Here is a 23,510-nt window from a genome sequence, read left to right as displayed (position 1 = left end):
TACTCTGTGGTGCTCAAACCTTGACAAATAGCCTTGATATTTACAGTGTTGCTCACAAGCAGTGAACTGCTAGCACTGCTTCAAAACCACCACAACAAAGAGCCCATAAAACATTTTTGTTTCAAAACAAAGAATTACAGGATTATTGCAAATCAATGTATTAAAGGAAAAGTTAGATTACATTTTGGACCTTTCAAAAATTCTAACACTTTATGCTTATATTGATCTTTTAATCTTCAGCATACTTTACAAATAAACCTAAATCCCCACAATACCCTAATAAAGTGGGAATGAGGCAGAAATGCTCAGTGACTTCCCATGGGACACCAAGGGTGTATAAAGATCAGGATCAGAACTCAGGAGTTAGTGGTTCCTCATCCCATATTCAAACAAATAGCTTGAGTATGTTTTTTGGATGGCTAACAATAGCATAAGCTACAGCTATAAAAAAAGGAATCTTAAATTGAACTTGAGATGTCATCAGAGAAATCTTTTCAGTAACACAGTGTCAGATAAACATTTGCAATATGCTTTTCAGTGCCTTTTTTGGTATTTGAAGAAATCACACCCTAATTTGAAATGTTCCTGCTGAGTTTATTTTTGAGAATTCTTATTAACAGCGGGTCAGCTAAAGAGCAACTTTCTGAAAATGAGGCAGTGTTAATAATGTAGATGAGAATGACCAAGAAAGGTTAACATTTGTGAACATGATATTACAACCAGAGAAGTTATGTAATGTATGATGATAGAGAAGAAAGAAGGCAATGATATGCAAATCCATCCGTTCAAGCTACTCAGTTGAAAAGACAGCTGGATGGAAAGAAACAAGCAGACACATGGGCACCTATCCATTTTACTTCAGGTACATTTATATTCCACCAGCAAACTTTGTTTCTCTTTAAAAATGCACAAGTGGAAAAATCTGAATAAAACTGTACAATGAAATTCTGTTGACAGGTGTTGAGGATAGAATCATGTGAATATTTTTGTTAATTCTGAATCAAACTGTTTTGGTGGTATTTACACACCTTTATAATTTGATTTATGTGAATGTTCATTTACCAATAATCTTTTGTTTAGCAGAATGTTCATGGAAAATTGAAATACCATAAATTTTCAAGAAGGGTAAAGATTTATGTGGAAAAGGCTCACATGGCCATCTTGTAGTGTGGGTCAGGTAAAAAAACAAAATTATTTGACTTATGGAACTAATCGCATAACAAAATACCAATTTTTTATTTTATTTTACAAATTTGAACACTCAAGGGAATCCTCTTAGTTCATGAGAAATCCATGGGCTAAAATTGGTTTGCAAAACATTTGTCAAACATTTTTCAAATAATGAACAAATTTGCAAAAGTCACTGTCAGGTTGTGGACATTTTGCCAATATGTAAAAGGGCCAAATTCACTTAATAAATTGTTCACAGCAAACTTTTCACTTGGTACTAATAACAGGTAATGTCTGTACTGAATGTCATTAGGCATTTTGCTTTTGATTCTCGTAGCTGTATCTAAGTCACCCTAAAGTCTGAAAATATGAATGCAAAGTTTCAGGGAACAAACTCCAGAAGAATTTGATGCTCATTCCAAATTAGAGTCTTTTAAACTGTGTAACTTGAGCTGGTAGACAAAAGCTGGTAGTGTTTTGCTGACAAAACACTTTTCTATCAGAAAACGCAAACTAGACTGAATTGAAACTTTCTGCAGGAGCTTGCCAATGGAAACTAGCCTGGGCTCACTGGGCTGCCCGATCCCAAACCAGAATTTTTTAAACTGTCCATACTGTGGAAAAATTAATATATCCAACTTTTCATTTCAAATAGGAATGAATTTTTTTTTTCAGAAATGTGAAATTTTCCATAGGATAGAAATTCCAGTTCCCACACAGCTCTATGTAAGATAGCCCTTTCTACAGAAGACATATAATTAAATCAAGCAAACTTTCATTGTGTTTCCAGATCTGACACAATATTATTTTCTAAAGCAAGAAAAGGAAATCCACCATGGTATTTTGTGTGAAGATTCAAAGATCTTTCCTGGCTGCCTTTGCCAAGATATAAATCATTTTCTTTCATGGTGTCAGAGAGTGCATTGCAATAAATTAATCACAAGCCACTTTAAAGGAAAGAGAAAAAAACTAAATGTGAAATGAAAGAGAAAATCTAGTTTAAACTTTCTGTGCCTGTTCTCTATTTTCATTTTCAACACTTACCTTTAAATAACGGCAAAAGTGAGGTAGGAATATTTTCGAAATACATTCAACACTTCTATTGTGTGTGTTAGCATCTCTAATACTCTCTGTTGTTCCCACCACCACCACCTCCACCAAAATTAAACATTATAAAAGTTATAGATAGGACCTCCCTCATTCTTACATTATCTCCCTATCTTACGAGCCAGGCAGTAGACTGAGGACCCAGACAGACATAGCCTGGAAACCAGGATATGCTGAATTTTCTAGCATTCCCCAGCACCCAGCCATACTCCGTTAGAGTAGATAAAAGGCTTTCAGTCTCCTCACAGAAGAGGAAGAAAGGCAGTTCATAAGGGAAATACAGTAATTTTAAAAAGCCATTATAAATGAGCCCAGTAGTTCAGCAGATGTTCTCAAGTACAAAAAGCTGCAACTATGAAGTTAGTCAGTTCCATCCACAATCATGCAATTCTGACCCAGTTTGCTTTTATCTTTTATGTCAGGCAATCTAAAGAAAATAGGATTTTATTTACTGGGAGAGGGGCAGATGAACTCACGACAATTAAAGACCAGAAATAATCTCTCGGTGGTTTAGGCCAGGGGCGTTTTAATGATAAAAAGGTTTCGATAAATTGCTCGAGCCAAGTATCTTGGTTGTCTTCCCTTTTTCTTTGCTCCCAGGGTGAAACAGACAGACCAGGCTCATTCTATTTACTGTATCCTTTTAAGCTCTAAAACACACACATTTTGTCAGTCAGGAAATTATGGTACAACTGTCTTAAACAAAATCAGTTTTAAAAAGCCCATGGGAAACATGGGAGCACTGTGAACTAAATCTTGGTCCCATCAAAGTCAACAGAGTTTTACAACTGACTCCAGCAATACAGTCTGTGGCCTTGCATTTACCCCTACTCTCTTCTGTGGGCGTTTCAAACAGTATTCTTCTAATCTGGCAATTATAAAGCTTTCTTTTTCAATTGTAGCTGTTCTGTTGCCTTTTCCGTTCCTATTTCCAGTTCTAGGACCTGATTCAAGAAAGCTGTTCAGCATGTGCTTGAGTCCTGTTGAAGTCAATTGGAGTTAAGAACCTGCTTAGAGTTAGCACTTTCTTAAGTACTTTCCTGAATCAAGGCCAATTAAGTGCAGATTTGCATCACCGCATTCCCACACAACAGCTCTCCATCATTTCCCCCCTCACTCCTCGGCCGGCTGCACTTACCGATAGAATGTAGTATAATCCACCGTTGAGTGACAATTCTGAAACTCCCAAGCCTTGAGTTTCTGGCATTCCCGGTGGGCCCGAAGTTTTACCCTCACTGTTCCTTGGCACAGTTCAGGCACAGGTTTCTTCTGTGGGCGACTGCAGAACTCATTCGACTCCACACGCCAGGACTCAGCAAAGTCATCCACATCAAACTTAAAATTCCCATCACCTCCTACCAGGTCATCTCTCTTGTGCCCATTATAGTTGCCACACAAGCCACAGAGTTTGCCTTTCAGATGTGGTGCAGCCATGACTTCGACAAAGCTGTCTCCGTCCCAGGAGATTTCCAAGCCTATTTCAGAGAGGAAGAAGAGGGGGAAAAGGTTAATAATTAACAGCTATTTGTGTTTATAAATGAGTTTTTATGGGAACTTAAGTAAAAACATTTGGTTTCCTTCATAAAATCTATACATGCCTCAGTAAGGGCCTTCTCTACAGTAAGTGCAACATTACTTAGCTCAGAGACGATTACAAGGAATTATAACTGTTAGGTGGATCTGGATATGCTTGTTTTTCTGGCGGAAGGTGCTTGATTGACAGATCTGGAGATGAAACAGAAGTACTCTAAGTGAAATCCTGACCCTATTGAAGTCAATGGCAAAACTCCCATGATTTCAGTGGAGCCAGGATTTCACCCATTATGTAGAAAAAGGTACAGTGCAGGCAGCAGCTGGACAAACTTTGCCTACAGCATAGCACATCACCAATGAGTTTTGGAGAAGCCACTTGCTCTAAAAGAGCATTCAATCCCTGCCCTCTATTTTCATGTTGCAAACTGATAACTCTTTTGGATATGGACATCTAGTCTGAGACCAACAATTCATCTCACGCAGGTCAATAAAGATATGTCCGACGGGTAATAATGTTCAGACAGTACCAACCTGAAATGTATTCAAAATGCTTAACTCAAAGGGGTTAAGGGCTCTGTAAGCCCATTACCAATCCTTGACCCAACTCATCTTCATAAATTACCAACCCAGTTGAAAGGGAGAGAGGGACCGAACACTCACCCAATACCTAGGATTCAGATGGGTTGCTACAGTCTGTGTCTGACAACACTTTCTTTAAACTAAGATTTTGCACTTTCGGGACATTGAATTTTAAATTGTTTTCTATGAGAAACCATTTTGTTATTATTTTGGATAAAAAAAAAAAAGAACATTGGGAGCTACTAAGGTTCAACTCCCTCCAGAAACTGTTAACCTTTATTTTAAAACTTATAGCCACTATCACCTGATAATCATACTTTACACTTATGTAGCATATTTCCATGAAAGCAGAACAAAGCACTCAACCAACATTAATTTCTCCTCCCAACATCCCTTTGAGGAAAGTAAGTATCATTACCCCAATTTTATTGGAAATGAAACATGAGAGAGAATAAATGACTTTGTCAAATTCACACAAGACGTTAGTGGCAGAGACCAGAAGACAACCTGGATTTCATTACGCCCAATCCTGTCATCCATAATCCCATCTGTATACCCCCTATGTTTATGTATACAACTAATTAAAAGAACTAATCACTCCATTCAAAATTGGCACAGTTTCTTCTGTAAAAAGTTCTCATTGTCTCACACTACAATTCCAATGTGCACAGTCCTCAAATAAAACTGGATGTGGTTAAATGGTGATTATGGTCAGAACAATGGCTGCAGAAGAGGTGCTTTGTCATTGGCATATGTTGCCTTGGCCACATCCTGGTTTGAGACATGTAAGCAACAACTGTTTTGGGAGACAGTTAGCAAGCAAGGTTTTGCAAGTACCTGCACAATATTCGTTCCCACACAGATTGTTTCTACAGTATGGTTTCTTAAGTTCTAGTTCATCTTGGTTTAGAACATAACTCTACTTTAAGAGTTTATGCTCAACTCATTCCCTTAATGAGCTTCATGAGGCTGCTGACCTGAAGTGGAGTCACAAAGGGACAGGAAGGGAGAATGGCCCGCACCCAACTAGTTCAGGATTAATGTTGATTCAGTAAGGATTAGATTACACAGCCCTTACTCATGTTGGTGAGCACTTGAATTCTGGAAAATGGGGGTCTAAACTTGGTGTTTTCAGGCATTCCATATTTATTTTCTATCAGCAATTTGATTTCTAAAAAGTGATTCATTGACTTCAGTGGAACTATTCATGATTACCAGCATTAATAAGGCTTGTGCAGTCCAGCCCTAAATAAACTATTCAAAATGTGCCTGTATCCTTTACAACAGTTGTCACCAACCGGTCGATCGTGATTGATGGGTCGATCCTAGAGGATATCCCAGTCAATCTCGATCTCCGGTGGTACAGCGAAACTGCCGCTAAGACAGTCTCCCTGCCTGCCCCAGCCCCATGCCGCTCCCAGAAGCGGCCAGCGTGGCCCCGGGAGTGGAGGGGCAGGGGTCTCCCTCCGCGCGCTGCTCCTGCCTGCAAGCACCACCCCTGCAGCTCCCATTGACCGCTAACGGGTAGCTTTGGCCAATGGGAGCTGTGGGAGCAGTGCTTTCAGAGAGGGGAAGTGCATGGAGCCATGTGCCAGCCACGCCCCCAGGGGCCACAGGGGCACATTGGCCCATTCTGGGAACGGCGTGGGGCCAGGGTAGGCAGGGAGCCTGTCTTAGCAGCAGCCACGCTACGCCACCTACCAGGAGCTGCCAGAGGTAAGTGCTGATCGGCGGGAGGCCACACTCCAACTCCCAGCACTGAGCCCCCTCCCAGATCCAGCATCCCATACCGCCTCCTCCCCCAACCCCCTGCCCAGCCCTGACCCCCCCTCCCAGAGCCAGCACCCTGTATCCCGTCCTGCCCCCCAACACTCTGCCCCAGCCCGGAGCCCCCTCCTGCACCCAAACTCCCTCTCAGAGCTTGCACCCCTCACCCCCCCCTCCTGCACCCCAACCCCCTGCCCCAGGCTCAGCCCAGAGTCCCCTCCCACACTGCGAATCCCTTGGCCCCAGCCCAGAGCCTGCACCCCCTCCCGAACCTCAACCCCCTGCCCCAGCCCGGTGAAAGTGAGTGAGGGTGGGGAACAGTGAGCGACGGAGAGAGGGGGAGATGGAGTAAGTGGGGCGGGGCTTTGGGGAAGGGGCAGAGCCTCAGGGAAGGGGCAGGGTAGATCCTGGATTGCCCTTAACTTCAAAAAGTTACCTTGGGCATAAAAAGGTTGAAGACCACTGCTTTACAATATTTTAAAGAGCTAGTTAGTGTGTGTTCATGTCCCCCTCTCTCTGAGCCCCATCCAGAGAAGATGTTGGTTACAGTCTCCCACTATAAATTCTGGCTCTTTAACTCAAGCTGTAGACATTTGTACTCTAAATGCATCAGTTCCTGGTTCAATTCCCAGTGTTGACCAAGATAGCAACTGTCACACTAGTAAAACAGGATTTTTCTAAAACTGCATATAGTTTAATTACACTATATCCTGATTTAATTTTCAGATCTTAGTGAACATTTTGTTACTGTATAATGCTACATTTTTAGATTCATTATTTTTCAGAGTCATTCAGTGATGCTTCTTTGGTTTTGATGAACAAAATAAAGATTTCTCTCTCTAATGGAGCCTTTTCTGCTTTTGGAGAAGGAGGAATCGTGTTTATATTAGGACATTAGCTAATACTGTAATATACATGATATTTTCATTCTTGTCTGATCACACTGTATAATGTGTATCTTTTTATTTGTGCATATGTGGAAAAATTAGTTTGTTTAAATAAACCAACTAATAAAGGGGATTATTCTATGGAACAATGTTTGAAATGGTCTCTTTGGCAGAAAGAAACTGTTTGAAAGTGTTACTTGGTGCCTATTTTTTCCCCCCACTGAATAGATGAGTTTCCCATTCTCTTGGATGGGAGTCAGGATGTAAATAATTGGCAGGGTTTGAAGCCAAAGGATGCAGCATCTGTCCCATCTGGGGATGTGCAGAATAGGAACATTTTTTGAGTTACTTTTTAGGGTTTTCCAGTTTTCCCTTTTTAGGGGGATGCTAAACCAACTTGTTACTCAGCTTAACTTGGCACAATATACTGAATTTTAAAAAATTCATTGTTCATTTATGCATGTCCCACACTGAGTCTCACATGCTGGAGGCCCACATCAATTGTTCTGCAGGATTTTTCACAGTTAAGGCATCCTCAAGATCTGGCAGCCAAGATCCTGCTCTCAGGGTTTAGGTCCAAATACTTGTACACAAAGCCTCAGCAAATGGGATTTGTGCAGAGAATCTGTGCAGGTTTTGTGCAGACAGAATACTCCCCCATCCTGATGGTAGAATGAAGAATTCCCGCATAATATCAGCCGTGCTCCCTTCTGTTTCCAACATGGGGATTTTAGACAAAGTCTCTACAAAACCACAAATCCACAACAATACACTTGACCAACTATTTGCACCATCAGGGAGCATGGCACCAGAATCGCTGCTTCCTGTGTGCAACACGTTTCTTCTCCCTGCACAGCCTCTCTGTAGCAAGTTCTGCCACTGTGCAGAGGAGCCAGGTAGTTCTGTTGCTTTTCAGACAGTGTTTGCCCAGGCAAAGAGGCATTGGCCCTTAGTGGTGTGTTCAGTGAAATCTGATCCTCCTCCATTAAAGGGAAGAATTATTTGGCCTATAATTTGCAGCAATTACATACTATTCGGGACGTTGTCATATGGCATATTTGCACTACATCTTCCACCACAGGGACAAAGATGTGTGCACTTGTTTATTGGCCTTATGTCAACAGCAAATGGAACAGCAGCAGGATTAGCTGCCAGTCGTCTTTGATTCAGAACCTCTCTCTGGGCTGTGGTTGGCTAATGAATGCCACATCACTAGAATTCAGCGTTCAGCTGACTGCAAAAGAAACCCTCAAGATGCTTTAAATTAGGACTTTTGAGTAATGGTCATCTTGTGAGCATTTTACAGACAGGCAAAAAAAAATCTGCCTTGCCATTTTGAGGAACAAGCCCATAGCTGGGATCCACATTATGCAGGGTTACATTTCCAGTAGATATGTGAATAGTTATCTCAATTTTTATCTCAGTAGTGGATGCTATGGTACATGTAAAATAATCATGCTAGCTAATGGGTATCACTATGCCTCATGTCTGTGACTGTATCACTTTATAGGCGGGATTGGTTTCACTGCTTTCACATGGCATTTAATTGAATTAACAGTAATTATTATTCTCACTGAAACAGTACTCCACTGTATAAGTGAAATTTCCCAGGACCGCTACCTACCTGACATGTGCTAATGAGAAATTTCTTAACTTCCACCCTGTGTTTATCTATGCTGGAGTTCTACAGTCTCAGATCAGTTTATCAAAACAGCTGTATGCCCAATGGTCTAACATTTCGACAATTAACATATTTGCTAGGATTCAGCAGACCTGGGTGTCTGTTCTCTCACTTCCTTATTCCTTCACAAAAGTTACCAGATGTTCTGACTGTTCCCATTTGTTCCCACTTCTGGGTCTAACAACACAAAGGAGATCAAAAGCCTGAATCATAGCTCCACACAGGTACGCTCTCATTCAGATAAAGAAAGAACCCTGCAAGTAGCTGAGGTAATACAGCAAGCCAGGGCCTGGTTTTCAAACTGGAGCCTCCATTTTGGTGGGCATAATTTGGTATGCCCAGTGAATTTTGTCCACAATTTTGCATATGAAACTCATTCAGTCTTTGTCTGGCAATTCACTGCAGGTGTGGAATTGTGATTATATAAACACTAACATGGGGCACAATTTTTTGCTGTCACTGAAAACATGAAGTCCTGTTTGAGAATCAGCTTCCTATTGTTCAGTGTTACAGCACGTCACATGGTGACCATAGGCAGACCATTTAAAAGTCACTGGAAGTGAAAATCGTATATGCATTTACATACATGGACTGTCCATGGACAGGTTTTCTGTTTGCAGAAAATAACACATTCTGAAAAGAGATTCTGCAAACAAATTGTAATTTGCAGATGAATCTCTGTTCTTGCATGCCTCAAAGGGATGTTGTAAGGTTGAATTAATTAATATTGATAGAGTTCTTTAAGATCCTCAAGCATAAAGCTCTGTGTAAGCACAAAATGCACATGATTATTGCCACTGAATTATTGTTTCTTCATGTTTGCAATTCTGAAATTGTTGCATTTGGAGATTTCACTAGATACAGGGCAGACACCACCATATTAGCATCTTTTATGCTTCTTCCAATGTTTCTGATTTGGAGCAAGCCCCACCTGCTTTGGTTGTCACTTTCAGCAAGTAACCATCCAAGTCAATCTGAAACTGAGGAGTCTCGCAAGGCAGTGATATCCGGGTCCCATTCCATTTCACTGTGAGGTGCTGCTGGAGGCTGATAGTGTTTCTGCCCAACACAAGATCCACAGATTTTGTCCAGGAGAAAGAACGGGTCCGACGGGCATCGTTTTTCACCAGCACCTGGAAGGGCGAGGCAGAGGAGGAGCAGTCTTTCGTCAAAACGTACTGACATGTTCCCTGAAAGTTAAATGTCCTTCCATCGAAAGTGTTGTAGTGGGGGTCTCCAAATACAGTGCAAACTCCAGGCTCTGCAGGTGAGTGAGAAACAAAAGCATCATCAAGACCAATTGAAGTTTGAAAAGCAGAAGTTGATAAGAACTTAAGAGACACAGCCCACCCTTATACGCCCAAAAGTTTATAGTTAGGTGGAAGTGGAAGGCAATTAATAATAATAATACATTTTTTTAAAAAATTGAATGACAAGCTTGTTGCTTTCTATTTTTTCAATTTAAACATTCTTTTCAGGGTTGGGAAAATAAACATCAACATTTGTGAAACTAGCTAGAAACAAAAGACAAACAAACCAGTCTAATTCCACCACTCAAGCTGAATGAAACATAGAAAAGAAATGAATGGGGGGGGGAAGAACTATGTTAGATTATTTTAAAAAATTCAGTTCCAGCAACCAAAGGCCCTGATTCCGCAATCAAATCTGTGCCTGTGCCCAAATCAACGATCCAACTGGTTACTTCAGCCTCTTGGGTCTAAAATGGACTAATACAAACCTACAAAGATGGAAGGAAGCATGGTCTTGTGGATAAGACATAGAATTGGGATCTGGGAGCTATGCCATACATCCGTCCTTCCTCTACCATTGTAGGTGAGCCACTTAGGTCACACTTTTTTATGTTTGGATGCCCAGCTGAGGACCCCTTGGGTCTGACTTTTTCCAAAGACAAGAGCACCTCCAACACCAGCTGAAGTCAATGAGAACTGTAGAGACTCGGCACCTCTGAAAATCATGCCTTACGAATTACCAAATGAACACTAAAAATAAATAAATTAAGGGGTATTTTTGAAAATGTGTGCACCAACCTCTGTGTGCCTCAGTTTCCTCATCTGAAAAGGATAAGGATAATACTATTCACCTCACAGGAGTCTTATTTTACTGATGACTAGTTCTATTGATTTCAAGTGATGGTTACCCATTTAAAGAATTATAGCATCAGGTTCTGATGCTACTGGTAAGTATTCTATTCACATTTTGTCTTCATTTTCCTGTGTACCAATACAATTATTTGCATAAAATTTATTTCCTTATTTGTTTTAAGAAATTAGATATTATTTCTATTCATGTGGGCAGGGAACTTCTAAGAAAATGAAGAAATAGCCCAAACCATGGTGAAAATTTCAATGAAAAGAACTGTTTTTTGTCTGTGTTTCTGGAGGCCAAGAATATGGGGTTATTTTACATATTATTACCTGGTGTCTTTTTTTTCTTCAGCTAAGACAGACATGGTTAAGAATCAAGACACAGAGAACAAACATCATTTAGATATTTGCCAGCTAAATTGTTAGTACTGACAGGATCCAAAAGAAATATTTATTTTTAATTTCTAACGTGTTATGCAGAGTAATGTTGTTTTATGTTATGTTACATTGTGTCATATCATATATCAACTCGGTGCAGCACACTTACAATAAAAAAAAGAATATATTCTGAGCTGGACAATTCAGTGTCTGATGCAAATGTTGTTTACTTTAAGAACTGAAATTTAAAAAGAGAGTTACCTAGGAATAGTCTAAATTATCTGATACTACAGTGCCTTTGTATAAAGTATTTCTGAAAGTTTTGTTAGAAATGTGTTTTAAAAAAATCAACAGTTTGCATGAGTGTGTGAGAGATACCTCAAACACTAGCCAACAAGGAGGACTGTTGGCCTGAAAAGGAAGCTTAAATACAGAGTGTAACAGGATTGTAAAGGACAAAGGACACAAAAAGGGTTTCAGCCACCATTTGTAGCTTGCTTCTCCCTCCTCCTCACCCAGAAGGGTTTCAATCACAGATTGTTTATGTTCTTTCCCCCACAAAGATACCCCCCATGAGACCTAGTGGAAGCAGTGGTTCTCTAGTTAACAGTGTATGAGCAGCCCTCTTCAGCAATATTGAAGTCACTCAGTGGATGTACCAACAACTGGACCTCTAAAGGAGCTAGCACACTCCCCTGTGTTTACATGCACACACATTCTGTCCTCACCTCTTAAAGACTTTGACCAAGATTTTCAGAAAGTCAGGGATTTTCAAAAGGGCAGAACAGAGTTAGGTGATTATCTCCCAGTTGCATCCCTAATTCTCTTGGGGTCCTTTGAAAATCCCATACTAAGCCCACATTTTGACTCCTAAATAAGTGACCTTATTTTCCAAACTGCTGAGTTCAGTGAGATCTGCTGGGTGTTTGGCACTTTTAAAAATAAGATCACTTATTTAGCAGCCTAAACATGGACTTAGGAGCCTACCATTAGGCTTCTGCTGTTGAAAATCTTGGCCTTTGTGTGCATCTCATACAATATACTCAGTCTCCACCAACCTAAAAGATCTAAAAATTTGCCTGTGACCTAGATAGTTCCAGTTCCCAGCAGACTGGCTTAAATTTGGCAATTCATAAAGCAAGAGCTCATGCAGTGCAGAGCAGATACCCTAAATAAATTATTATTTAGTCACTGGAGTGAGCTCTGAGGAAACTGGTTTGGACATTTTCTAAGTAAAGAGAGAGAGGGGAAAAATAGAAGTTTACCGGTTAAGGTGATTTATTTGTACATCTATAACTCTAAAAGGACTGAGCTTTTTAAAACCAAAATGAAACTTTGAATGTAATTAGGCCAAATGGTAAACTAAGCCCTAAATTAAAAGGGGCAAATTATTAACGGCACATGCACAACAGAATTTCATATTTTTTTAATTTAAAAATGCTACTCCATATAATACTTTCATCATAATTGCCCCATTGTACAGCTTGATATAATGCACATTGTAAGGTGTTTTGTCAAAAAAAAAAAATCCATGGGAGAAGATATGGTCTAATTCATAAATAAAATGGCTATTCAGATTTGTCTAATTATGTACTCATGCAGTAGACCATGACAGCTGAAAAGTCTGTATGGGTAAATCACAGGCAGTTTTTCTAGGTATTTAACCTTGCAGTCTATTTTGTTGATATACACTTCCATGAGAGGAGTTTTTTAAAAAGTGATTACTATAAAAGGGAGCAATGAGCTATAGTAAATTAAGGTACCAGTTGTTACTATCAGAGACTTGGATTCCAATATGTGTCATGTCACAAGTATCAAGAATTTGTTGACCTCACTCTTGCCTATAGTGATCACTTGTCAATTACAAAATCACAGAGTGATTTGGCATGACTGGCACATTCTGCCCAGAAAAGGCCTATAACTGGAATACTAATCAGTGATACTAGTAGACGTATATAGCACTTTTCATTTGAAGATCTCAGAGTGCCTTTAAAAATCTTAATTAATGAAACCACACAACACTAAATTATGGCAGGTACAACGCGTAAATTGAAGTACAGAGAGGTTGTGGCTCAGTCATGATAGCAGGTATGATAACTGATCAGGATTAAAGCGCATCCACAGAGCTGTGGTGGGAAGCTTTCACAGTGCCTATGCCCTCTACAGCTCTAGCAAGTGTTGTCAGTCCTTCTAAGCAAGGATGAGAGATTTAACCTGAATTCCAAATTTCTTTGCTTTTAGTCTTGAGTTGAGGCTAGATTATTAATATCATTTGAATGTAGTTTAGTGGTGGTTGCGGGGTATATGAAAATGACCTTGGTATAACATAGGCTTACTAATTTATGGAATTGACGTCAGTGGCACTTTTTGTAAAGCAGGCCAAAAAGACCATATTTCATTACACTTTTACAACAGGATAAACTAAACTGTTGAACTAAATGACATTTTCCACCGGTCTGACCACTGTGTTTAATTAGTAATAACTGTACCCCAGCCATGGAGCTTAGGAAATGATGTGCCAAAACTAACCACAGTTAATCCCAGCAGCAATAGACAAAAGGGACTCACTATCCCTTTAGGAGATGAGGTCCTTTTTCCTTCTGCCACAAACTGTTTTACAAAATACATTTTAAACTTAAAAAAAAAATTGTCTTTTAACAATGACTGTTTTGGACCCAGTTTGTAGAAATTGGCTATGCACATCAGTACTCAGCTCTCCTGAGCACAGTGTGTTCTTGTACCTCCTATGTTGTTTTTGCTTTGGGAAGCCATGTCTGCTAGACGGCCAGAAATGTCTAGTGTATTAATAGGTGTAATGTGTGTAATGCAACAGCTTATCTTATCAGAAGCAGGCTGCTGTTGCAAGACCTCTGACATTTTGCATTATAAGTATACCAGTTCGGAACTCGCAAGTTAATTAAAAAAAAAAATATTCTATAAAAGCTACATTGTACTTAATATTTCCCCCTCAGCATTGGGGCCAGTGCTGAGACACATCACCCCAAAGGGAGATCCAAGAAGAACTGTCCCTTTAGTCGGTCCAGAGGAGCGTGCCTACTGCATCAACTTTTAGGATAGTGTAAAATGCTCCCATTTCTGAATCCAGGCAGCTCTGCCAGCCAGTGTGGGCAGGAGGGATGGGGCCATAACTCCTTTCTGTCTGTTTTGGCTAGAAATCTACAGTTGCTAGGAGGGACTGCCGTTATCCCGAGCGGCTGCACAGAAAAGGCCTGATCTACAGCCCATTGAAGTTACTGACTTCTGGAGGAGTTGAATCAGGCCCAGAATGCAAGAGGGGCATGGTTTCTTTAGCACTCCCCTGTCTGTATACTTGCCCAGGGTCTGGCTCACTCTGTTCTTAAGTAAGGTGTCACTTGATGAGCTACAGCTGGTACTTCAATAACAGCAGGTATATAAGCATCACACCCTTCTTCAGTGGTGAAGGCACTTGGCCTTTAGTTTCACTTGTCTTGAGGGTTATTGCTTACATAAATCACTACGGAGTCTTTTGTAACCTTCAAAAGTCATTTTAATCTTAATTTAATTATTTTTATTTTAAACAAAAATAACAACTCCCCTGGCACCTGGAGAGCAGAACACTTTGTAATTCAATGAAAATAGCTCTGAAAAAATGACATCATCCTCTTCCCTTTATCCATCTCGAGAAGAAGGGCACACTGTCCATTTGCAAATACTTTGAGTTCAGCTCAGGAAGGCTTTCAATGGCAGTGAATTACATAGTGCATCATCCATTTAAGATTTTAATTTACCTCCCTCTCAAATGATCCTGATGTTGCCCTACTATAAATTATTGCCTAAGAATTTCTACAAGAAGCTGCCTATCACGTCAATGCTGCCCATGCTGTGATTTTGTAATTGACAAGGTGACCACTAGAGGCAAGACTCAAGTCACCAAATTCATGGCACTTGTAAAAGATCATATTTGAACCTAGGTCTCTGAAAGTTTCAGTGCCTCTGAAACTGAGTACACAGAAAATGTATATCTGTTAAAACAAATTCTGCTTCATTTCAAGATCCTTCCATCTGCTCCTCTTTTCTGTCTCTCATTCTGAGTCTATGTCACATATTTCTATGATCAATGTCACTCATTCTAGGCTTGGAGTACTGAGAACTGGACTTACGGTAAGAGATGTGTTGGATTAATTTATTAATACAGGATATTTTCACGACACCAATTCAACCATAACTTCCTTTACTAGGGCTGAATGGTGTTTATACAATTGCTCTAAACATGTCTAATAGCAATATGTTAAGAGTGCTTCAGTTTATTTGAGATGCATAATGGAAGAAGTAATGACTTAATGTACATCTTCTGTATAATTTGATAGCAGCCAACATAAATGATTATAAATTACAGCTGATTGGCAAATTTCAAAAAGTAAAAAAAATTAGACAAAAAACAGACATTTTCCATAGGAATTATTTTTAGTTTTCGGACTGCTCTGTTATAAAGTATTAAGATCCTGATTCAGCAGTGTATCCCTATTCAGTAAAGCACTTAAGCATGTGCCAACCTTTAAATTAAGCATGGGCTTAAGTGCTTTGCTGAATAGGGATGAACTTAAGCAAATGTTTAAATACTTTGATAATAGGGCTATGGGAGGGAAAGGATGATGCTATGGCTAAGGCACAGAATTATATCAAGAGGCCTGTGTTCCATTGTATTCCCTATCTCTGCCACAGACTTCCTGTTTGACCTTTGCAAACCTTTTCTGACTCCCACAAATCAGCACTAAGGACCTGGAGCATGAAATCTGATTATGCTTCGTCTTTCTTCAGATCACTACCTTAACTTGGATGACTGTAGCCAGAATGAATCAAATAACATTTGCAAATTTCACAGGCAAACTATAATTTATACTGCATAGTGAGAAATGTTTCCTCTAATTTGACACACACAAAAAGTGGTATTTGGAAGATTAAAAATTCTCTTTGACAGATATTTTATTTTTAATTTATGGGAGATATTATACTAACTCTGTCCCCTGCTAAAAGCGCCTGTTTATGCCTCCATCAAAAAAGAGGGAGATGAAATGCGAACACGTTTTGACTATAACTTTTTCCTAATAGAATAAAAGAAAATTTTTAAAATGTGAAGAAGGAACTTACTCACTTTCAGTGCAAATAGGACAGCATCCTTTTCTGTTCAGGATCTTGCCCTAATTGGGAAAAAGATAGACTGGTTTACTGAAAGAGTTTTTGGAGCAATGACTGTTATGTTGTAAGGCTGGATAAACCTTTGAAAATAGTTCAAGTTGTGTTTGAACTCAATGCCCTGGTTACAGCTTCAAATATCAGGTGTTAAAAACAGACAGAACATTCAAAAAGCTTCCTGGCAGTCCCCTAAGAAATAAAATACTAAAAGGGCTCTCTGTTGCTACTTTTCTCTTAGAGAGAGCGGGGGGAATTTGTACTCATGTATTCATGGCTATCTAAAGTACACTAGTTGTTTTATATAACTAAGACTCCAACCTTTTTCCCATAAAATACATACAATTAATTTCTGATGCAGATTGCTTGCATCCCTTTAGTTGCTTATGGGAAATCCCTACTAAAGAGAGTCATTCATCCAACTACAAATACTAGTAAGAGATCTCATTGGTACAAATCAAGTTTATTCAAATTCTCTTCCATGGATAAATACAGTGATATCCCTTACAAAATCATATTACTAAACTAGAAATAGTGGACCAAATTCTCTGCTGGAGCCAATGGGTGAAACCCCATAAGTGTACTATTTACATCAGCAAAGACTTTGGTCCAATATTAGTAATATTGAGCAAAGGCTCAATCCACTTTACCCAGGCCAGGGGGTGTGTGTGTGTGTGTGTGTGTGTGTGTGTGTGTGTGTGTGTGTGTGNTGTGTGTGTGTGTGTGTGTGTGTGTGTGTGTGTGTGTGTGTGTGTGTGTGTGTGTGTGTCAAATAGAGGTTGCTAGAATTAGGAAATATGTGCTTTTGTTTGTGTGTGTGCATGTGTTCTTTCAAAATCTTCACTGAATTAAAAAGTGGCCTAATTGACTTAGTTCAAATTTGCTGAAACTGACCTTCAAGTTGAGAATAAACATGGAACATCTCAACCTGAAAGGTGGATGTTTTTGAGGATTTGTCCAACACAAAAAGTTAGTCTGCATCAGGCTACTGCAGGGTAGATTCACAGCCCAGCTTGCCACGAACTACTCGTTTGCATAGACAAACCCTTATTGAAACCTGGGGTGATTATAACTGAAAGTGCTTTGTAAGTCACCCAGCATACCCATGCAAGGAAGCAAGAGCATATGGAACTTCCTTACTTCCCTGCATTGGCTCTCCACATCACTTGTGGCAGCTTATGGAGGGGAGAGCAGCCTCTGTAGGGCTACTACTCTGGTTCTCTTACAATTGGGCAGAGCTTTGGCTCTACCCCTCTCAGTGCACCAGCCAGAGCAGAACTGGCGAGAATGGAGAAGTAATCAGCAGCAGGTACAGAGCTCATGTCGGTTACCTCTCTCCCAGAGCAATGGGAGAACCAGGGACCAGACTGTGATTCCGAGTCTCTCAAGCATCTGTTATAATAAAACACTTTTAAACACCTTTAACTAAGCGCCATACAAACCCCCAAAATAATATACAGAGAGATTTAGTTGGGCAACCCTTATTAGCATTAATGGGAGACATGCAGCTTAATGCCCATACATTATACTGAATATTCTTACCTCTCTGTTTCAATAAAAGAGTTGAAATCATAAGCCAAGCTGGAAATGGCAGGAATTCAAGTGAAATTGGAATATGCAAGGCAGCCTGCTGAGGCTGGTTACTTGAGCCACTATGTTGGCATGGGATCCTGTTTTTGTCTTGTAGAATAAGGAAGCCCATTATTGCTAACATGTGCTGCAAGAGTTCGTTAGCACTGAGGGTTCCCTTAGGAGTGGGATAAGTGATGTGATCCCATTTTTACCCATGAATATTTATAAGCAGACTGCATTCAAGTCTCTTTATTTTCTAGGATTTTTCTTCTTTTTCATGAGTTTTCAAGTCTATGTTTGAGAAGGGATTTTTTTAAAGGCAAGAATAATTAGGGTTGGGGGGGGGAGCGTTGGTTGGTTGTGCAATAGCAACAGCTGTTGTTTTTTTGTGCCTCATTTGGCACAGCAGTAAAAACAGCAACTTTTTGTTTGTAATAATAACAGATGTGTATAAAATTAAACACTGTCTGTGCTTGGGATGAGAGAACGTGTTCTGAATAAATTTTAAACTCACATGAAGTTCACGGGTTCAAAATTTATCCACAGAATCAAATCCTCTGAAAGGCTTCATGTGCAATGAACGTAGCTCAATTAAGCATTTCATAGAAATGGTGCTCAAAGATAATTTTATGCTTCAAAATCACCATGCACTTTCATAGTAGCATTGGAAGAAACATTTCTACAGCAACTCAGCTTTAGCCCAGGATGGTATTACTAATTAGAAGTGTGGTAGGTACTGGTGGTGTGCAGAGGACAGCAGCAAGGTAGAAAATGAAAGTGAGAGAGAGAGAGAGAATGGAGATGGTATAAAGAAAGCAAAGGACTTGGAAGAGTAAAGAATGTGGAGAGGAGAAAGGGGTAAGTGAGGAGAATATGGGCTTAGCTTCATGTACAGCAGTGCAGCTGCACCCCATAATGCTTTAGTGAAGACGCTACTACACCAACAGGAGAGTTTCTCCCATCAGTGTAGTTAATCCACCTCCCCAAGAGGCGATACCAATGTTGATGGAAGAAGCTCCCGTTAACATACACCGTCTACATACACCGTTGACATACACTGTCCACACCAGGGATTAGGTTGGTATAACTGCATCGCTCAGGTGTGTGGATTTTTCACACTCTGAACAACGTAATTATACTGATATAAGTTTGTAGTGGAGACCTCGCCTTAGAAAAGAAGAGGGCTAGAGAATCTCTACAGGGACTCAATCCTGAAGATGAGTTTACTCCATTTCAGTAAAGCACTTAAGTACACGTTCAACTTTAAATATATGTGCATGCCTGTTGGCTTCAGCCAGACTACCCACATGCTTAAATGCTTTGCTGGATCGAGGCCAGCGTGCTCAGCACATTGCAGAATGAAGCCCAAGGTAACAGAGGAAGTGCACCTGTAGAATCAGTGATCAGAAAGTGGAAGCAGAAACCATGAACCAAGGCTCAGTGGAAACAGGGCTGACCTGAAAGCAGTGTGGCTGGAGGGCATTAAAATAAAGACACATATATTGCCTCAGTGTGCAAATGAAAGAAACTCAGAAAGGCACTTCCTGAAATTATCAGAAATAGTAAAAGATTCTATACTAAAAAAAAAAAGTAAGAAAAAAAATGTGTGTAACCTTGGGGAAAATGAAAGAAATGTCAGAAACAGTCTCACAAAATGTGGCAACCTGCCACCAGTCCAGACAGTAATACAAGTGGTTACTGGGTATAAAAAACATCTACAGCTTTACCAGTGTGAAGCCTGTTCCTAGTCAGATATAAAAATCCTAATTAATTTAGAATTAGGTTGATGAATGAATCAATATTCCATCAGGAAAACTTCATGAACAGAATGCTAAAGCTGAAGAGTTAAGCTTTTATAAGTCAAGGTATAAATATTTAAGCTTGCCTGCATATCCTTAACTCTTTCACCCTTGTATGTGTGCATTATGACACAGAATTTAATGGCACAATCACATGAGGCCACTCTTACTGCCTTACTCCACAAATAGTCCCACAAGAGTGGGTCTAATGGTCTGGAATGCTATTTAAAACTAGTAAGGAAATCAAGATCCTACCCATATTTTTTCTAAACAATACAGTATTATCTTGTATGATAATACATCTATGCTCTTGTACAATTTTTCTTCAGCCTATTTCATAATATGCTTACAAACTTGCAGCATATACATCACTACCAAATCTATATCTTGTATTATGCAAAGTATAGGTATGTTTGTGAAAAGGATCAAATGAGTAACATATGTTATTTGCTTTAAAATTCCTTAAGGAGAGAGAGAAAATTAGAACCCAACATATAGAGTTGCTTTCTCCTTTCTTCCTTCTAATAGCCTTTATCTTGAAAAAAACAAAAATAATGTGTTTTTATATTAGGATGATGTTTTGGCAAAGGGCTGGGGGTTTTTTGGTTGATTTGTTGGTTGGGGGGTTTTGGAGCTGGAAAAGGAAAGGCAACAGTGTTTGCTGCACACTGTGAGACTCCATTTTGAATCCTGGGACAGGATGGCTGGGTTAGAATCTATTAGGGAGTGGAGAGATGGCACAGCTGTTTCTTTTAGCCCTGAGGAGGAGCTGGGCTCTTGTTTGGGGGTTTAGTTTAGCTCAGGAACTTGTTTTAGTCTAGGAGTGTGTCGTAGTTCAGAAGCTCACTACCACTTGGAAGTTTAGTATTGTTTGGAAGCCTGCAGCAGCCTGGGAATTTAGCTTAGTTCAGAAGTTTATTCTAGATTTGGGAGTTTACTCCATTCCTGAGAACCCATCCCAGCTTCAGAAGCTTAATTTGGATTTGGATTCCAGCCCCACCTAGAACCCAGGGCTGGTATAATTTAGTTAATGATTTCAGGTAAAAGCCTTTCTATTCTAACAGGGGATTTATAAAGGGATGTTTATTTCTTATGAAGCTGCTAATGGCATTTTGTAAGTTAAATGTACATGCTTCCTATGCTTCTCAACATTTAAAATCCTATACTTTCTATATTTTTAATGGAGGACTTCTAACTCTTTTTGCTCTTTTTCCCTTGACTTCACTTATGAGTCTAGGACTCACACCTCACATGCTAGGACTGTAATATGACAATGTTGAAAGAGCATGTAAGTGTGCCTTATGGGTCGGAGAGTTAAAGCTACTATTGGAATGTATAAGGTGAATTTTCATGTGGCATTGTTTTCCTCAGTTGATTGTATGAGCAACAAGGGCAACAGTACATTTATTTATTACCTTAACGGATCATTTCCTGTCTTTTCCATTCATAAGTTTATTTAAATGAAATATAATGTAATGTATTTTGCACCCGGGTCATATTAAATAACTTTAGCAATCTGAGCTCTGAGGAGCCCTAAAAGCTTAAATTGGGTAAATGTAGGACACTATAGAGGGGCATCCAATTTTTTCTATGGTGCCACGCTCCTAAGAATTCTCATAGAAAACTTGATGTGCTAGATAAAAAGTTTTCTATGGTCCCAGGTTCTCATTTCCTATGCACTCCTTAAGAATTGCATGAGGGAATCCCATGACCTGCTAATACTCCCAGAAGAGTTGCATTAATGCACACTTTCTAAGGTATAGAGTAGCACAGTTCCTCTCTTGTGAAGTTTAGGGAGGCCCATGGCTGAAGGACTGAACTCCTTTGAATCACCAAAAAGGTGCAGGAGGAGATTGCCTCTACTGCACAGAGTTCCAAAGATTCACTGGTGCAGTGACCCTGCCTCTATAGCATTTGGAGAACCAAAGACAAACACTTTATTTTATAACACCTCTACCACTGCCCTGGGCTGTCAAAAAGTCACCAAAACATTTCTATTCATGGGAGTTTGTCACGGGTATTTGTGACTAATATTTTCTCCATTTGGCTTCCATGACAGTGAAGGAAACATTGAGAAGGAGTAATGCTAATAACTTGGAGGTCTCTTCAGCAGGTTGTTTTAAAATGACTCTCTGCATAAGATGTCATTTTAGATCTGCTTCTCCTGAAAGCTTGCACTATTTAAACTAAATAATTTGCAAATTACAGGTATCCAAAACACAAAATGTTAGACCAATAAAGCTACTGAATATGTGAGAGAGAGAAATAAGCCTGGGAGCAGAGAGAGCAGCTTTGGTTCAGATATAAAAGGGGGAGCAAAAGCATGGGAGCCTTCAGAGCAAAGAAAGAGGCCTGAGGACAGAGCTAGGCAAACCTGAAAGGAGATGTTGCAGTGCTTTGAGAATTCTAGAGGCAAGGTGGGTGAAGTAATATCTTTTATTGGACCAACTCCTGTTGGTGAAAGAGACAAGCTTTCAAGCTTACATAGAACATTTCAGAAGTTGGTCTAATAAAAGATATTACATCATCCACCTTGACTCTAATATCCTGGGACCAACACAGTTTACAACACTGCACACAACAATTGAGAATTCTAGTCAACTATAGACCCTAGAATTTTTGACGGTTCCATCTTCCCCAGGCTTCGTGTACACCAGTTCAACTGAGAAACACTGACAAAGATAAATGAGGGTCGGGGGAGAGAACTTATTCCATTAAAAACTCACATGAGGGCAGCTGTTGACTGGAATGCACTGCTTCTTGCGACACTCTGTCTTGCCTTTCACACAAGCACAGATGGTGCAGTTAACAGAGGACCACATCTCTCCATCCTGCAGGAGGGAGAACATGATATAGCTATCAGCTGGGGTGGCGGAAGGAAGCTATTCCAACAATGTATCCTTTTCATTGCACAGAAAAGCACTGCTTTCCCTTTTGGAGTTACATCATTGTTTAGTCTAAATTCTTCTGAGGTGCTCTTCCACACCCAGTCCGGTTAAAAATGAAGGTGAGCAGGGATTTCTTCCCTTTGATCCTTCAGGTTAGAAAATCATTCTTCCAAGTCCATGTTTTCTTTTACCTTGAATGACCTGATTAGTTGCATTGTTTCTCGCACCAGCAGGATGTGATCACACCTATTGTGAATTTTCATTTAAGCTGACATAATTAGAAAAATCTGATTCATTACCTTTGGATAACTGACATGTTTAAATTATTGGATGTGAAAGCATTTCATTAAGATGTCAGAATACAGTGGATTTATTACCAGATGTGGCATCATTCTGGGTCCACAGGAATGGACAAATAATGAATTCTAATTTAGATTACTTACAGTGCTTTAGCAGACTCTTGCTCTGCTAAACATCTGAAAATGTTTAGAACAGATATAATACTAAACTACCCAAATGTATAGCAGGAACGGTATTCTTCCAGAAGACAGTCTGTCTTTCTAAAAAAGTATTAAGTGGGCAGCAGAATGCTCTTCATATGGTTTTAACATACTCGGAAAAGTATGGGGAACTGTCCTGGCTCATTTCTACATGCCTTTGCATTTGCCAAGTGCAGTTTCTAAAGCATTCCACCTCACCCACATACAGGCCTGTGTAGAGCCCGAATGTGCAAGCTTTCTGTTTACAGGATGCTTGAGGAGGAAGGGTGAGGGGCAGGCAGACAGACAGAAAGTAAAGGCAGTCCAAGAGGACAGAAAATGATTATGGATCCACCTACACTAGAGTTCCTCAGTGTTGGGATCAGAGTGAAA

General features: G+C 39.8%; 1 protein-coding gene across 2 annotated transcripts in view; it reads right to left on the bottom strand.

Annotated features, from left to right (window-relative positions):
- The window catches only part of BMPER (BMP binding endothelial regulator), a 221,987-nt gene that overhangs the window by 66,675 nt on the left and 131,802 nt on the right, over positions 1 to 23,510 (bottom strand). For both annotated transcript variants that reach the window (XM_034761175.1, XM_034761176.1), the window contains 4 exons: positions 22,477 to 22,581; positions 16,342 to 16,387; positions 9,656 to 9,985; positions 3,416 to 3,752 (listed from right to left, as the gene is read on the bottom strand). In XM_034761175.1, coding sequence (XP_034617066.1) covers positions 3,416 to 3,752; positions 9,656 to 9,985; positions 16,342 to 16,387; positions 22,477 to 22,581 — 818 coding nt within the window. The remainder of the gene's footprint in view (positions 1 to 3,415; positions 3,753 to 9,655; positions 9,986 to 16,341; positions 16,388 to 22,476; positions 22,582 to 23,510) is intronic.

The sequence above is a fragment of the Trachemys scripta genome, chromosome 2, assembly GCF_013100865.1.
Source record: "Trachemys scripta elegans isolate TJP31775 chromosome 2, CAS_Tse_1.0, whole genome shotgun sequence".
NCBI classification, from domain to species: Eukaryota; Metazoa; Chordata; order Testudines; family Emydidae; genus Trachemys; species Trachemys scripta.
The sequence above is the reverse complement of the archived record's forward strand: the minus strand, read 5'-3'. Positions and strand labels throughout refer to the sequence as shown.